The 17161-nt window shown below is 40.2% G+C and overlaps 1 protein-coding gene across 1 annotated transcript in view; it reads right to left on the bottom strand.

Moving 5' to 3' along the window:
* Window positions 1-17161, bottom strand: part of cacna2d3a (calcium channel, voltage-dependent, alpha 2/delta subunit 3a) — a 173901-nt gene that overhangs the window by 117420 nt on the left and 39320 nt on the right. Inside the window, exon 4 of the mRNA XM_061257192.1 lies at window positions 10104-10163. Within this exon, the coding sequence (XP_061113176.1) occupies window positions 10104-10163 (60 nt within the window). The remainder of the gene's footprint in view (window positions 1-10103; window positions 10164-17161) is intronic.

The raw sequence follows: 17161 nt of genomic DNA on the forward strand, positions 1-17161 counted from the left end.
ACAGATGGCAGCCATGTCTGACACTGCCTTGCTCTGAGAGAAACTTTCTCTTCTTAGATTATGCATAAACTCAAAAGGAAGAGAATGGAAAGGAAGCAGGCAGCTGTGCTTAATTCAATTGCATCTCAGCAACGGCAAAGCTGTTTACCTCCAAAGCCTCTTTCAGATCTCCCTCAAAACCTGTCTTCTCTCTATCACAGTTCAAAGGTAAAAGGGAACACTTAAGATAAAGTGTGGTGAGGAATATTTTCAAGAGCTACCTCTGAAGGTATTAAAGATGGCGAGCATCAGCTGACATATCTGATGGCATGCACATAGGAAAATATGTGGTTCTCATTCAGATCACATGTCACTTGAGAAACAACATGGACGCCAGGATGCATAGATATCTGAAATTGATGCATACTTGATTCATAAGATATTTAAAAAAATACTCCCTGAACCAAGTAAGGATTCATTTATTCATTCATTCATTATCCTAACCTGCTTATCCTGAATAGGGTCGCAGGGGGGCTGGAGCCTATCCCAGCATACATTGGGCGAAAGGCAGGAATACACCCTGGACAGGTCGCCAGTCCATCGCAGGGCACACACACCATTCACTTACACACTCATATCTATGGGCAATTTAGACTCTCCAATCAGCCTAACCTGCATGTCTTTGGACTGTGGGAGGAAACCGGAGCACCCGGAGGAAACCCACGCAGACACGGGGAGAACATGCAAACTCTGCACAGAGAGGCCCCGGCCGACGGGGATTCGAACCCAGGACCTCCTTGCTGTGAGGCGGCAGTGCTACCCACTGCACCATCCGTGCCGCCTATCCAAGTACGGATACCATACATTTCATCAAAGCATGGGGATAGTCCCATGAAGGCAATGTATACAGTAAACATGGACTTTCCAAAGCACCCTCTTTTTCTGATTTCAGATTTCAATTTGGTTGCCAATTGTACCCTATCTATACCAATCACCCATGTTATCTAGGATACACTGCAGACATACGACCACATCCCCCGGCAGCACGAATGGATCTAACGATCCGGAGAGCGACACGCCTTCTCCAAGCCGCATCGTCTCCAACTGCGACTGTGACTCCGAGGCGCTGTTGCTGTATGCAGCGAGCATCCGCCAGTTGAGTCCTCCCCCTCCCTCGGAACGGCAAGCTAATTATGCCGCTCCACGTGAGGCGGCCAGACTCAGCCTTTGGCCGGACCGGGAATCGAACCCCGGGCCTCAGTGTGCATCTGCAACAAACTGAACTGCAACAGCATTGTTACACTATCTTGGCCCAGGCCTTTTTATCTAGGGCTTTTTGTGCTCCTGTGCTACTGTAGGAATCTTCCACACTATCTGTGCCAATCAATCTCTTGCTGTGCTCACAATACAGAAGAGAACTGGGACTGACTCAAAGAGCTACAGAACACCTCCAAGCCTGCATTCAAGCAATGCCAATTTTGGCACAGATTTTGATAATGGATTTTGAATCAAGTGAAAAAGGGGCTTAAGGCTGTATATGGCAAAGCAGCCCATGCATCTCGTACAAGATTAACTCTGTTGGTTTTTGACTCACACATGGCATCAGTTCCCATTTGAGTGACTGCACTCCTAGACACATATGTCAACAGCCTATGGCTTTTGGAGAGAGACATGATAACTTATCGGGAAAGAAAAACAAAGAAAATGAACTTTAAAAATGTAGCCAATACAGAGTAATGAGGGGTTCTATATGACTCATCATAGAAGTAGGCTTGTCATTCAGCACGTCTGGTAATTTTTAGCATTTCAAGTTCCTGCTTTCAGCAAGCAGCGCAACTAAGTCATCTGAGGATAAGGATGGGGAGAAGAGAGTGATAGAGAGCTGAAAGAGCGGCTTCTACACACCCTACTAGTTCCAAATTACATAGCAATGTAAAAAACTAAAAAGTTGTGAAATTATTGTGGTATGTATAGAGAAAAACATCTGTTTTTTTGTTCTGTGTTTAAACAATTTGAAAATTAGATTAGAATTAGATTTCCTGAATGCTATTCATATTCATGTAGGCTAATTGACTTGATGAATTTCGTTAGATGGATATAAACAAAGTTGATGAACAGAACTATTGCAGTGCAATTTTAATTCTACCATAGTAACATATGGCCTGGCCTCCATCAACATTTCACATTAAATCTTACTAATATTTAAAAGCAAATATTCATTTTTTGTAGTTTTGTGAGTTCAGAAATCAATTAAGAAAACATGTCCATTGAATACCAGATGTCAATACCAGATTCAATTGTAGTACCAGGAGTCACTGTGATTGTCCTTTTACATGGCATAGATGTACCATGCAAATGTGCGTGGTATTTAACCCTACTGTATGTCACACAATGGCTAGACGTCAAGTTCCCCCAGAGAAGCTTCCATAACATAAACCACAACTGAAAGCATTGTTCCCTCTCTGGGCATATTTCTCTCACCACTGAGAAAACTCACAGGACCTAAATGTAATCAAGGAGCATGGACATCTTCACCCAAGTGGAAACCTGAAGCTGCACTAGTGAGACTTTACTGAATTGAACCTTCCTGAAGATAGAAAAGGTCTGGAAAGCAAGACGGTGACCTTCTGTGTCTGCACAGAGCAGGAGCCCTCTATTTCAGGCATCACTGCTAGGTACCACCATGAGTTAGGACCACGCAGCCATGTGCTCTCCAGAGCTAAGCAAACATCATATGAGCCAACAATTCACTTGGAGGGATTCCAGCAAGACTAACCAAACATCCCAGACAGTAATTACAGAATTTAGTCTAGTCTGAGACACTTAATGTAAATGTAATGGTAAATGGTTGGCATTTATATAGCGCCTTTATCCAAAGCGCTGTACAATTGATGCTTCTCATTCACCCATTCATACAAACACTCACACACTGACGGCAATTGGCTGCCATGCAAGGCACCGACCAGCTCGCCAGGAGGGGGTTAGGTGTCTTGCTCAGGGACACTTCGACACAGCCCGGGCGGGGGATCGAACCAGCAACCCTCCAACTGCCAGACGACTGCTCTTACTGCCTGAGCCATGTTGCCCCTATAATGTAATCTCCGTAAACTCCATGAAATGTGAACTTTATAGTGCTGTGTTACTATTTATCTGAAATAGACCATATGAATAAATATATATATATATACATATATATATATATATATATGTATAGATATATACTGCATATAGCTAAATATACACCCAGTGACCATTTTATTAGGTTGGCCTGGACACCAGATCATTAATGCAAATATTTAATCAGCCAATCATGTGGCAGCAACTAAATGCATAAAAGCATGCAGATGTGGTCAAGAGGTTCAACTGTTTTTCAGGCCAAATGTCAGAATAGGGAAGTAATGTGATCTAAGTCAGAAATTGTTGACCTCCTGGGATTTTCATGCACAACAGCCTCAGAATTAAACATACAGTAAGCAGCAGTTCTGCGGGGCTAAAACAAATGAGAGGTGAGAGAATGGCCAGACAGGTTGGAGCTGAAGGTAATGCAAATAACCACACATTACAACAGTGGTCTGCAGAAGAGCATCTCTGAACAAACAACGCATCAAACCTCTCAGTAGGCTACAGCAGCAAGAGACCAATAACACAAATATGCTGTCTATGAACATTAACATTTAACCCTACTGAGACTGATGGGTTGCCAGCGAGCAATAAAGCACTCCTCCTAATCAAACATTAATAAAACAAACATTTCTTAACTGAAGATTCCACTGAAACCCACTTATCTGGAATCTGAGATAAAAAAACTATGTACTATGTACTATGTATCCCATTTTATGATACAGAATTTTTAGGAGTTATCAAACATTATTAGCACCATTGTTTTTGAAGACTAGTAATAGAATATAGCCTTGTACATTGCTTAATTGACATGTCGTACAATATAACATAAATCGATGTAAATCTCCTGTTTTACAGAAATGGCAATATTGATTCATTTTGTACTAAATATGCTTTCCTTCCAATCTCCAAGTCTTATCATCAAATACCTCAACAGAAAGGGCATTATTTCCCAATGAAAGCTAAAGCAGCCCATAGCTTCAGGTTGATAAGTGTTGGAGAAAGCGCGCTTCCACATTTTCCTGTCCTTGGGCGATAATTCTAAAACTCAATACGCTTTTTTGCAATGGCATAAAAGTAAGCGGTACGTGCTTCATTGAGTGAATACAAAAGTATACTATTTTTAAGTAGTAGATAACCATACATCAGACAGATCTATAGTACAGCTCTTGCAAGGACAACACGCACATAAATCAAATTGCATATCTGCCACAGAGTTTTAGAATATGTATTCAATATTGAACTACATATTCACTACATGTTTCAAGAACACCTTGGTTACAACAATTAAAATGGGAAAAGCATAAAAAGTTACCTTTCTGCAATAACAGTGTAGGGATTTGGATTGGCTAAACAAATCAATTATCAACAGTATATTGAGAAATATTTAATCCTTTAGCAATTATTGCTAAATATTTATCAATAATAGTGTTCGTGAATATTTTCAATGTGTTTTATTTTTACATAAGCGCATGACATAATTATTCTCCTTGTAGGTAAGTCTTACATTAAATTAAAAATGTAGCAATCATTTTCCTCCCCATCTATTGCACCTCTCCCTGTGCATTTGTCCAAATGAAATTAAATTAATATAACAGGCACAGCACTGTGCCTGCCAAGTGAGAGAGCATCACTCATTTCAAACAGATGGTATCAAAACAAAGGACAAAAATAAACCCTGTCTTTAAAAGAATAAAATAGATGCATTTGCATGAACCGATAAAGACAACAATTCACAAGTGAACTAGTCATTGTTTGTAGAACAAACAGTACATTTTATTTACATTTACATCATTTTTGACTTGGGATGCGTGTTACTCTTTAAAGCATAATTTGGATTATCACTGAAAAACAAACAATCATTTACATTTAAACTATTCTCTATGAACTCTGAACTGACTATATTACTGTGTGCGATACCAGAACATCCTATTCACACTTGCTCTCTTTTCGTCAAACAGACATACACAAGCACACATACTCCTATAGAGTAGCCTGTAGTGTAGTGGTTAATGTAAATGATGGGGACACGCAAGGTTGGTGGTTCGAATCCCAGTGTAGCCACAATAAGATCCGCACAGCCGTTGGGCCCTTGAGCAAGGCCCTTAACCCTGCATTGCTCCAGGAGAGGATTGTCTCCTGCTTAGTCTAATCAACTGTACGTCGCTCTGGATAAGAGCGTCTGCCAAATGCCAATAATGAAATGTAACATACAAACTAAATTTTTTCTCCCCCTTTCTCTGAATTCTCACTTTAACACACACAGTCCAGCCATGCCTGTAACAGTGACAGGGGGACTTGGAATGCTGCGGATGGGATGTCCAGACAAGAGCTCAAAATAGACTCTTCATACGGTCAACCTAATGGCGTGTGAAAATGTGCGGTGTTATAAAATGACCTGACTTATATTTAGGCTATTATCATTATCCTTAATTAACTTCAATAAAAAAAAAGATCATGGATCTCATTCAAATTAGAAGACATCAACTGTGACCAACAGGCAAACCCAGTCACTGCAGCCGCCATGATCATTCAGGACAGGGAATATTTCTGTTTTAACCATGGCAACTACAGTACATATTCAAGTATGGGACAAGGGCAAAAAAAAACAGAAGTATCATCAGGATACTTTTAAAATGTTAGGATCTAAAGAGTGAACAAAAATAAGAGACTCATAAGTGCAAGTAATGGCCAGGGACCATCTCCCCGACCTTGACGTTGACTATTAAAACATTATGGCTGCATCACTTTGATGTGAAAAACGCAAAAACACACATAAGAGCCACAATGAGCCAAACTGAATTCACTCTCCTCCATTTGACTTGTTTGAAGTGCATGTGGGCAAGAGTACGCCGAACTAGGACAGAATGATAAATGATAGCAATAATTGCTTAATATTTATAATAATTACTTGTTACTATCATCACTGCCATGGAGTTCATTGGCTTTTTGTCTTTTTCAGTACTGCATCAGCTATGATTACAGGAAAAAGATGAAAAGAAAACCAATACTCATGGCAGTGAACTGTGTTATTATCCTCAAAAAATATTTGATAATTTGTGTTCTCCATTTTATCATCCATATCTCCATTTTATAAATAAAGTAACTTGCTTATATTATATTACAGTATACAACATACACATATAAGAATGTTCTCCTTTTTTAAAGAAAGAACCTAATTCAGTAATTATACATTTTGCACATGGGCTGCACCCCACTGGTCAAATGCATAAAGGATTCATTTGCTGGTTTAGTTTTATCACGTAAAACAAAGAGACACTTTCCCTCCTGAGTAGCTGCTAATGCCGAAGCATGGGCAGGCAGCAGCCATTTTCTCTCGTGTCACATGAAAGGGAGAGAGAAGCCAGCGGAGAGCTCTCACTGTGACAGAATCACTGAAATCGCCCTGTCTCCTGCTTGGCATGGGAGCCTGCAGCACTGAAAGGGGCACAATGAATAGAACTCCTTTGAATATGTCCTTTTATAAGAAAGAAAATGCACCACAGTGGAACAGTGATGTACAGCATATCCCTACGACCCCCAACCCCCAGCAGCTACAACCAAAGTTTTCATCAACAAATATTTAATTCTTTCTAAATCTGTCACGTCAATAAACACAAATACCTCACTCTCCACCCACAAATCTTAGTACGCCAACACATTTTGGACTTAATCACCTGCTTTTACAGTTACAATTAAATAATAATAATAAAGAATACAGAAGTACATTTTATTGATATGGATTAAACAGCAGAGACATTCACTCTTACAGGCGTTTTAGGCCGTACAGATAGACTCCCCTGTCCTCACTTCTACCAGCTGCTGCTGGAACAATGGAGAGCACGGCTGCTCAGATTCAATAGAGCTCAAAGCTTTCCACTTTTTCCACACATTCACACTGCTTTCTGACATTTTGGACATCCGTGAAAATGGCATTTGGCAGTCTCAGGCTGGCCTGTAATTGCATATAATAAAGCAGAGGAGTCCACTCAGCTGCCAAGATAAAAATGGAATCTGAGGACATACAGTAGAACTGCCACTGAGAATATTGCACAAATATTTATTGAGTATTATTGTGGAATAAAACAGACCTGTTAAAACTGATTTAGGGTTATTTGGTCCATGTCCTGTATTTCAGGTGATACAACTTTGATGGCCAAACAGGGGATGGGCCACATTCATATAAAACCCCACAAGCCAAATATGTATCAGCTAGCCAAATTTAAAAAATGTACAAAAACAGAAACAGACAGCAAAATAGAATACATAACCCTGCAACATAGTTATTGTGATATTTTTAATGTAGGTATACAACTTGCACTCAAATATCCAATTACAGAGTAAAAAATGTGGTCTCCTGCCTGCATTGCATAAGTAACAGATAACATATGCACAGATTCTTATTAAAGAATGCTGATAAATCACTACTACTACCTTATTTCCGCCTGCTTGCAGCAACAACCATTGACAGACTGTGTTCTTTCATCTTGTTCATGTACACATGACCGTGCAGTGCCTTCAGGGGGCACGGCAGATAACCCACTGAACCACCAAACCACTCAGGAAATCACACCTTTAAGTGTGCTGAATGTCTTCCTTCCACTAATAGACAAACAAAAGTGCATGAAAAAGAGTCCACCCCCCGCTATTCCCACCAATCGCAAGCAGCTCCCGCAATCAGAGCATTCAGTATTCCGGAGAGGAGCAGATGGAGAGATGGGACTTTTGATAAAAACAACAATCCAAGGGGGGAAAGGGTTCTGAGGGGACTCTTTGAGCCAAGATTAAGAATTGATTCTTTTTAATGGAGCATGACAGTAATGAACAGCGGGGTCTTCACTACATTTTACTGTCCCCTAAATCCCAGCCCACGGAGCCTCCCGAAAGAGGACTTCAAGGACCCCTGGTTAGCAGGACTGCTTGTGCAACTTCACATGTAGAATCGCAAAAGGCAGGATGGTGCCAGCATTCAGTCAAGCAAGAACATCTCCTCGCTGACTGCAGCGCATGAAATTGAGTACTTACTTGCAGTAACACCCATTTCACTGGCACGATGTTCTCTCTGGATCTGATCAAGCAGATCAACACAGAGACTCAGAACGTGAAATGAACACGGTACGTGAATCCCATTTTTAGTTGTTTAACACCTATGAATTTAGCCCCCATCTAAAAGCACATTTGCGCATTTCCACATTAAGACGCTTTCAGCCGCTGCAGGTCCATCAGCAGAGCGTGAGATCAATCAAGATGGCACCCGAATCATCCGTCCGTTCTGCACAGGTAGCTCATAGCCATCCTCCCTAAATAAACTCCTGAAGGGAGTGCAGAAAAAAATCACATATAACTCCCCCCTTCACCCCTGACACAGACAAGGCTCTGATCCTGTTCCGGCTACAAATGTCACGGCTGCAATTCCTGGCCGAGAGCGGGCGTCCTTATCGGCATGGAGAGGAGAGCTTCACCCGCTGCTCCCAGCTCACCTTTTCAAACGCGATCATATCTGAGTCACTCTGATTCCCCTGGCAGGGCCGCGGCACTGTGCCAGGCTGAGCATGGCCAATCGCTCAGATTAAAGGGAATGACTGCCATAAAGAGCCCCGTCCCCCTGCAGTGGAGCCAGCCACATTATCAATGGCCTTCATACTCCATGTTTAATATCTGCTGAAATTAGCTCTCCCCAGACTCCCCAAGTCATCTCAGCTGCTGTCCAAAAAGATCCAACATGCTACAAATGCGGGGGGGGGAGGGGGGGGGGGGGAGTCTCCCAAAACTTGCTCTAATGGATTTTAAGCATATCGAGGATGTAGGGTAGGGGGTGGGAGACGGGGGGTGGGTGGTATGGAGGTTGTGTCTGGAAGCAGTTTAATTTCAAAGTCATAGAGACTGGGCTGGATTAAAGAGCTTTCCTACACAGCGCCCAGAGGTTTATTTGCAGAGGGAAAAGGCTATTAGCCGCTGAAGTGAAACAGTCCATGAATAAAATTGTTTTCACTTTCTCGGCTGCTGATGCCTGCTTGCCTGTTGTGGTGCCATTAGTACTAGCTGGGTCATTTCTCTCTGATTGCTAATGTCAAAGGAATGTAAGGCAGAAAGAGGTCTACCACGTCAAGCATACCACCACGTATGCCCGAAGGGGCATTCCTGAGGGTCAAAAACATCAATGGATTCATTGTTTATATACAGTAAATACATATAAGGAACTTACAAATGGCCTATGCATTGGTATCTATGTACACTTCTTACACTTCAATTTCAACTACCATGAGCTGCAGACATTTATTCTGGACTGCCACTTTTCATGGAATCACATTTTATTTATATAATTTGGTAGACTGTATGTTTTTTAATCTGATAGTATAATCTAATAGTATATTAATTAATTAATTAATTATATAATATGAATAATATCTGGGACACCTTTAATCAATCTAATGTATAATGGATTGCTGTGGAAAAATGACGACTTGCATTCTTAGAGAAAAAGACTAGATTGCAGGCCCCACTGAATGAATTTGAACTTAGGAAATAACATCGGATAGGCCCAAGCTTAAATTCTTTATGCTGCACTATAACTTTAACTGCTATAATCCAGACATTCTGGTAGCTCTCCCATTTGAGGACAGAATTCACGAGGAGTGACAACAACACACATTAAGAATTCTACAGGCAAGCTTGTACTGTAATTGTCCAAAACTCATGAGTGAGCTATCCTTGGTCCTGAAGCCATTACAGTCCCTCAGAAGTGTGGAAGCTTTTGCTATACTTGTAAAATAAAAATCCAGTGTAGCATCTGTAGCGTAAGGAAAAACGTGGATAGATTTTAATGGTATATGTTTACTGTGCAATAAATGAAAGTGTTATTGAAAGAGAAGATAAACTGAATAGCATCACATTATTACACCACCGGCCCCGTAAATGAACTGTCCCTGGACCACTGCACATTTACAGGCACGGGAGCAGAGACTGGGACAAGGCGCTGGGTGAGAGGACTCCTCTCTGCCTACCTGGAGGTCAGGGTCCTCCTCGTGCTGTAGATGGGCCTCTTCTGCCGCCTCCACCAGGCGCTGGGGAAACAGAGAGGGGAGAGGGGCCTGCGTTAGTACAAATGAGGGCATAGTGAGGAAGCACAGATCAGTCACATTCACTGTGGTGTGAATGAGTGCAGCAAGCCAGCAAAGATGTGGCCTAGAAAAAATATACAGCTCTGCTTAATCATGAAAAACAAACTTTCTTAAAAACAGCGTTTGTGACTGGAGACAGTTTAAATAACCAGTCTAGCCTACCGTGGAGAAAAGAAAATAAGGGATTTTTTCAGAAGAAAGTCAGCACAGCTACTGTATATGCACACATTCTACACCACTCTCAGGGCTATGATTAGCATGAAGCCTGATACAATCAATCCTAAATCACATTAGGCAATTCAATTAAATGATTAATTGAAAGTCAAAGCAATCAAAAAATGTTTTGAGTTACTACACTGAAAAATATAAAGTAAGCTACAGTAATCGTATTATTTTTGATAGACACCAACCTTGGTTTAAAAACAACACTGTAGAAATGTCCCTTCAAAGTCCCTGATTGTAAACAGCATGGTATTGGATTGCTGCATGAATTTCTACATACATAATAATTTCATATCAAAACACTCCTTCCAGTTGTATGGCACACACACACACACACACACACACACACACATACACACACAGTTCGTATTCTGCTAGGGGTTAACGATGTAGATTGGAAATCACACCTCAGGTGGCACAACAGACTCAGACATCAGTCATGACACTAAACATAAACATTTAAAGACAGCCTTTTCACTGCACACCCCCAGTTTGGCATGCCCAAACAGGACTGCTAAAGCAGATGGGGGGCAGCAGGTCAGATTAGCACAGGGGGAATAACGGTGGAGTTCGCCCACGTACACACTAACACGGCCAGGATTCCAGGTGCCAGACCACAGCAAACCACAGCACAGTTGTTTCAAAATCATGCAAAAACATACAATATATCAGTCATCCACATATTCAGCCCTGTTCAAGATAGTGCCAACCCCATTTTAAATCTCTCTGGCATAATACATTTCTTATTTAGGTCTGTCGGTTCAAAAAAAAACCCTACCAGAAACATGACATTGGCATTGTATAATTTCCTGGATAATACCATTGTATAAATACAGCGCAGGTCTTTGAGCAATGTCTTCCCAATGTGTCAGCCACCCTTCTGACTTGGGCCTGCTGAGCAAGGCAATCTTTTCCTCATTCAGTAGTCCTGACATTCTCATTTAGCGCACCATACCTCCAACATGCACAGTTGGCCCGTAGATAAGAAACTACTTTCCTGAATGACTCTAAAGCAGAAGTAATGTCTTTGGGTCCTGGCACTGTTCAAAAACATTTTATCTCTTCTCACTGGGATTCAATCTGCCTTATAAAGTTCTAGTTTCTTTCTTCACCAATTTCTATTCAAAATGGGAACATTCTTTTCATATGTACTAATATAGAAGTTGTCAAATTAAATCACACATACAAGCATTAAAAAAACTGGGATACTTAATCAACATAAAAATGACAGCTCATAGGTTTTTTTCCAGGACAAAGAGTAGGAGCAGTAGGGAAAAACCTATATACAATAAGCATGCCATATTTCTACATAGCATAGAGTTGCCTATGTACAGTATATGTATCACCCCTTACACACAACGACGCACATGAACATACACTATATAATGGACAAATACCATAGGTACACATCTGAATATAAATACACTCATACAGAAAAGAAAGGTAATTTTAAAAACCATTATAATACCTCAGGAGGCTTGTCATGAACCCACCCTTGCAAAATACCAACACAGAAGCCAAATATACTTGAACTTTGATACTTGTTCTTTCTTCTTGTCAAGTGCATTCAAGGTCAATGCACAGTTATGCCTTCAATTTTCTCTTTAACCTTATACCAAAAGTGAAAAACCTTCAAACAAGACCAGAATACATGCATGCAAATAAGTAGCCTTATCTGTGTTACACTTTGCAAACATAGATTCAGAAGATTTGAATATGAAAAACATAATACAACAACACTGGCTTTCTAAAAATACACCAGGGGGTTAAACCAGCATATTGCAAAATATAAACATTAATTTCACAGTTTATCACATCAAACCTGTTGCTTGTTGCTGATCATTTTGGATAATTTTGAATATAATTAGTCATATAGTATTATATAGTACTATACCACAGATAATACTACCATAGTCACTACGACCACAATTCATATCCACATCAACATCGACAAACCAGGTGAAAAGTTGACTGTGCGTTTTGCCTGGACACCAAGGAACCCCTTACTCATTTAATTGAATGGAACAGGATTTTCACGACCGCAATAATTCAAGATTTTTTCTTTTTCCATGTGAAATGGTGTTTCCCACAGCAGTCTCTCCCTTAGTGCGCTCGGGCACCGGCTCTTCTGTATGGTCTAGCAGGAAGACCACCCCCTAGTGGCGAAACCAATAACAGAACATGTGTGTTCTCAGGGAGGTGTCATATTCAAGCCGGAGGTTATCCGAGCTTTGCCACGAGACAGGAGAACGCCACAGCGGCCCCAGACAGACATGGGTAAGAGCTGGCCCAGTGAGCTGTGCAGGCTTGGACATGACTCCATTTTGTCACGGGTCCAGAGTGCAAAACCCACTACTTAATTTGTGCCTTAGTAAACAGCTTCCAGCCCCATGACTGCAGCATGCAGGGTAATTTTCCAGGTCATAAACAACACACATCGGAGGAGGAAAAAGATTAACTTTTTCACGTGGGAGCAAATATCCAGAAGGTATACCCTGCACGTGGCATTTCATGGCAGACTTAAGATGCAAATACACTTTGGCATCGCAGTGATTTCGCTCCTGACACAGCCCAGGGCACTGTGGTGGCATTTACATTAAGCAGAACAGGGAGAGATGACAGGAGAGAAGATCACAGGTTATTGTGGAGAGTTCAGGGGAATTGCTGTTAGTATTGACTAGCAGGATATACAGTGGGACAGGAGATGGAGGAATCACAGAAGGTCACATGTGAATACTTCATAATCCTCTGTGACTGTGTTATATTATTATTCACAGCTCAGATAAAGTGAATGGAAAAAGACCTGAGCCACAGTATGGGGAAAATATTTGAATGCAATGATGACTCGATAGAGTCAACCAAAAGAACACTCACCAAATTATAAATATATTTCCTAAAAATAAAAAAGCATCATAAATGTGCACACCCCTGTCCTGCCTGCAGTCAGCACTCAGAGTTGACTATATTCAATTCAAAGAAATTGCTGCTTTTGGATTTGTCTTTATTTAGAAAATATCTGTGTGACTCTGCACTGGGGCACTTGTGCCTTATACCACTGTTCCATTGGTTTAAAACATCTTAATTATTTGCCAAATACTAGAAAGTGCTAAATTTAGTTTTGGTTCATTTACTGGTTTACAACCATCTACTGACTTGTGAAAGTTTGTTGCTTTTCCCCAGAGAGATGCAAAACACGTGGTCTTTACAGGTGTGTTACCTCATTTTTATACTGCAGTGAAATAAGAGGTGATGGGAGGACCAAATACAATTCCACGAGCCTGAGATACACTTTTAAAAGTAGCATGTGACAGTAATTGAGAATTGTTTTAATTTGATTGCATTCAAAATAAGTATCAAGGTGTTTGTAATTGGTAAATTTTTTGTTAGGATAATTACAGTAAATACACTCCATAACAATTATTTGCTAGTATAAAACATTACTTTCCCATTTTTAAAGCACACTACATATCCCATTGAATTCTTTATTTTGTACAGCCTTATTTGCTGATTTACTGTACGTTAAGAATCTGAATATGTTTGGAGGGGACTGTATTTATTTAAACAAAGTACACTGAACAGGTGCTGCGCAGAGTGAGGCATGATGCTATCAAACGTTTCCAAAGGGAATCCAAACAAACATTTGAATCCACATTACATTATAATATACATTATATAGATTATATTCACAAACATTGACATGTGGCCCCCTTGAAAGAGATGCCAATTAATAAATTAATTAATTGAATATATAAAGGATATAGGAAAGCTTGTCTGGTTAATCACTGCCAGAAATATATAAAATACAGAAATATAGTGTGCGGTTTTGTTGGGTTCAAGGGCATATTCTTTAGATCCATTAAAATGTGTTTTGTAGAAATATCAGCCATGGTCAACTTAATTTCCCCATAGCAACTCTGAAGCTAAACTGCCAACTCTTACATTATTCATACACTTCACCAGCAGACACAACAATGGCCCTCTAAGATCACTGACTAAAACCTTGGATTATTGGATAATTCTCCACAGATGATCTGAGCACAAACAATTCCCATATGGAAAAAAAATAAGCAATGTTGGTGACCTAAAAAAAGAGTGAAAGAGTGCCAGCGCCATCTGAATTTCCACATTCATGAACGACAGAGTGCCACTCCAGCCTTAACGGCAGTACTTGTTATGCATAAACACTGGAAAATAAACTGTAACATTTTCAAAGGTCTGACCAGTTAGCCTCCAACTCAGCAGTAAATGCCAACCTCTCCACGTGATCCACCTGTCAATAGGAATATCTGTCGAGATCTCCGAGATGTTCAGTGGCATCGACACGCTGAAAAATTATCTCGAGACCTTTATACTTTCTGTTGTCTAACTGGCCTCCTCCCTCAGGTGTCAGTCAATTAAATAAATGTCATTTAGAAGGAGGGAGTGAAGGGGCATGGCTTTGACAATGCCTGATGGAGGAAGCTCTGTGGAGACATGCAGGAGTAATATCTGGGGCCTGTTGCTTCATTGCTTACTAATCTGTTGCATACAGAAACCCCATGCATTCAGTGGCTTTGGCTTGTGTAAGGTGGAGATAGTCAGCAAATCCAACATGTGTGTGGGTGTGTGTAATTATGCACGTATGTGTTTTATGTGTTATGTATTGTGTATATACACTCAGTGAGCACTTTTTGGGGATATTTATTAGACTTATTTTTTAGACATTATTTTTTAGACTTATTTAGACATTATTTTTTAGACTTATTAAATTAAATATTATTATATTATTTGTCTGAAAAACACCTGAACCTGTTGGTCACGTCTGTTTGCTTGTTTGCATTTAGTTGCTGCCACATGATTGGCTGATTAAATATTTCATTAACAAGCTGGTGTACAGGTCTGCCTAATAAAGTGATCACTAAGTGTATGTGTGTGTGTGTGTTGTGAATACTGTACTTGTGTGTGTTGTGTGTATGTGTGTATGCGTGTGTATTGTGTATATGTGTGTGTATGTTATTTTTTGCTGGGTTGGTATATTGTTGTCAGGATTGGCATCCTTACTGAGACATACTGAAGGGGCTATGGGGATCCAACCACAGGCTCATTCCACAACACATTCCACAACAACAAATAAAACAACAAAATGATTACTAAGCGAGATGTCATCTAGGACTATTCCCAAAAATATACATATATTTAGTATATCGCTATTGCTCATGTTAATTTATTTTTAGTTTTTCAAAAAAAGTGAAAATACAAGGGAAATTAGGACTTAACATTCACACAGCAATCCATTGATTTAAAAAAGCCCATGTACTGATTTATATGCATAGTGCCAGAGAACTATAAAAATAAACAAAAAAAGTAATGGTGCCTATTTAGGTATCACTGTGATTATACCCTTTGGGGTGGACTGAGTAAGCTCTGAAATTTTAAGTATTAACCACAACTCCCCCCAATCCGTGTACTGTTTACTTTCCCTGCGTTGCTGTTTATTTTGCCTTGACGTTGCTGTTTTAGTCTCCTTCTGAATTATTAATGTGGAAAAAGTCCACATAAAAAGGAGAGCAGAAAAGACTCAACCACCTTATGGCACTCCTCCTACACTGGAATCAAAGCCAGTTTCCAGTTTTTTTTTTCCTCTTCCCGACTGCATTCTATTTATCTGGGCTTCTCTGAGACTTCCTGTTTGTTTTTCTGGGAGCACTCGTCACATAGATGACAGTGTGAGGGTGGTTGGCCCAGGGCAGACAGCACACGTCTGTGTGAGCAGCATAACACAGTGGCACGCGTTGAGGCTGGAGAGCTCCAGACTGCACAGCACAGGGAAGCTATTGAGATAACATACCCCTGCACACAGGCACCAACACTGTCCTCCAGCTCGTCAGACCGGCCAGGAACTCTCTGCCAAGACTCCTCTTCCCTGCTTCACTGGATACAGTGCCCCCCCTGAATATTTATTTACAGAGGGCCTCCTCCACTCCGACTAAGAGGAAGCTTAAAGGATGCTTGGATTTGTTCTGAGAAAAAAATCATCGATACTTAACCTTGATTCACCTCATTTTTATCTAAAAAGCATCAATCAGACTGAAAGGCGGAAAGAACTCAGCGTACCTCTGTTACTTCCCTTAATGGCTTTCCAGAGAAAATGGATTTATTTTTTTTCTATATATAAATTTGACCTCTACATCTCAGTAAATTATGGAGATTTCCACATAGTACACTTTACCAAAGACAAAGGTGAATACAAAAAGTATTATTTCACAAAATTAGGCAAATTACATTATTTATACTGATCAGTCATGTCTGGTTTAAACAGTTATATATTAAATGATATGAATTTTATAGCACACACAGATTTAAAGAATATTCGTAAGAAGCAATAGTTCTATCCCAGCTACAGCTAAAACTTACGGAGATACTTGGAACAGCATAAATTAATACAATAAACTGGAAACCCTTCATTTGCCTTTGAATTTTGAAATTAATGTTTCCATCAAAGAAAGCTGAAAGAATTCACATTTAAATGCATTTAACAAAGACTATGCAGCACAGCTTTTCTCTTTGCCAGCCATTTCATAGTACGGGGCATTGGAAAAATGCATAATGACAGTTTAAAGGGAAAGGAAATGACTTTTTCCAAGCAGGAGGGAGTACTGTTCATGCAAGAGATGGAGGTAATTACATTCATGTGTGGAGACTCTCAATGCCACCATCGCATTTAAAACAGACCATACACC

The sequence above is a fragment of the Conger conger genome, chromosome 10 (genome assembly GCF_963514075.1).
Source record: "Conger conger chromosome 10, fConCon1.1, whole genome shotgun sequence".
In the NCBI taxonomy this organism is placed as follows: domain Eukaryota; kingdom Metazoa; phylum Chordata; class Actinopteri; order Anguilliformes; family Congridae; genus Conger; species Conger conger.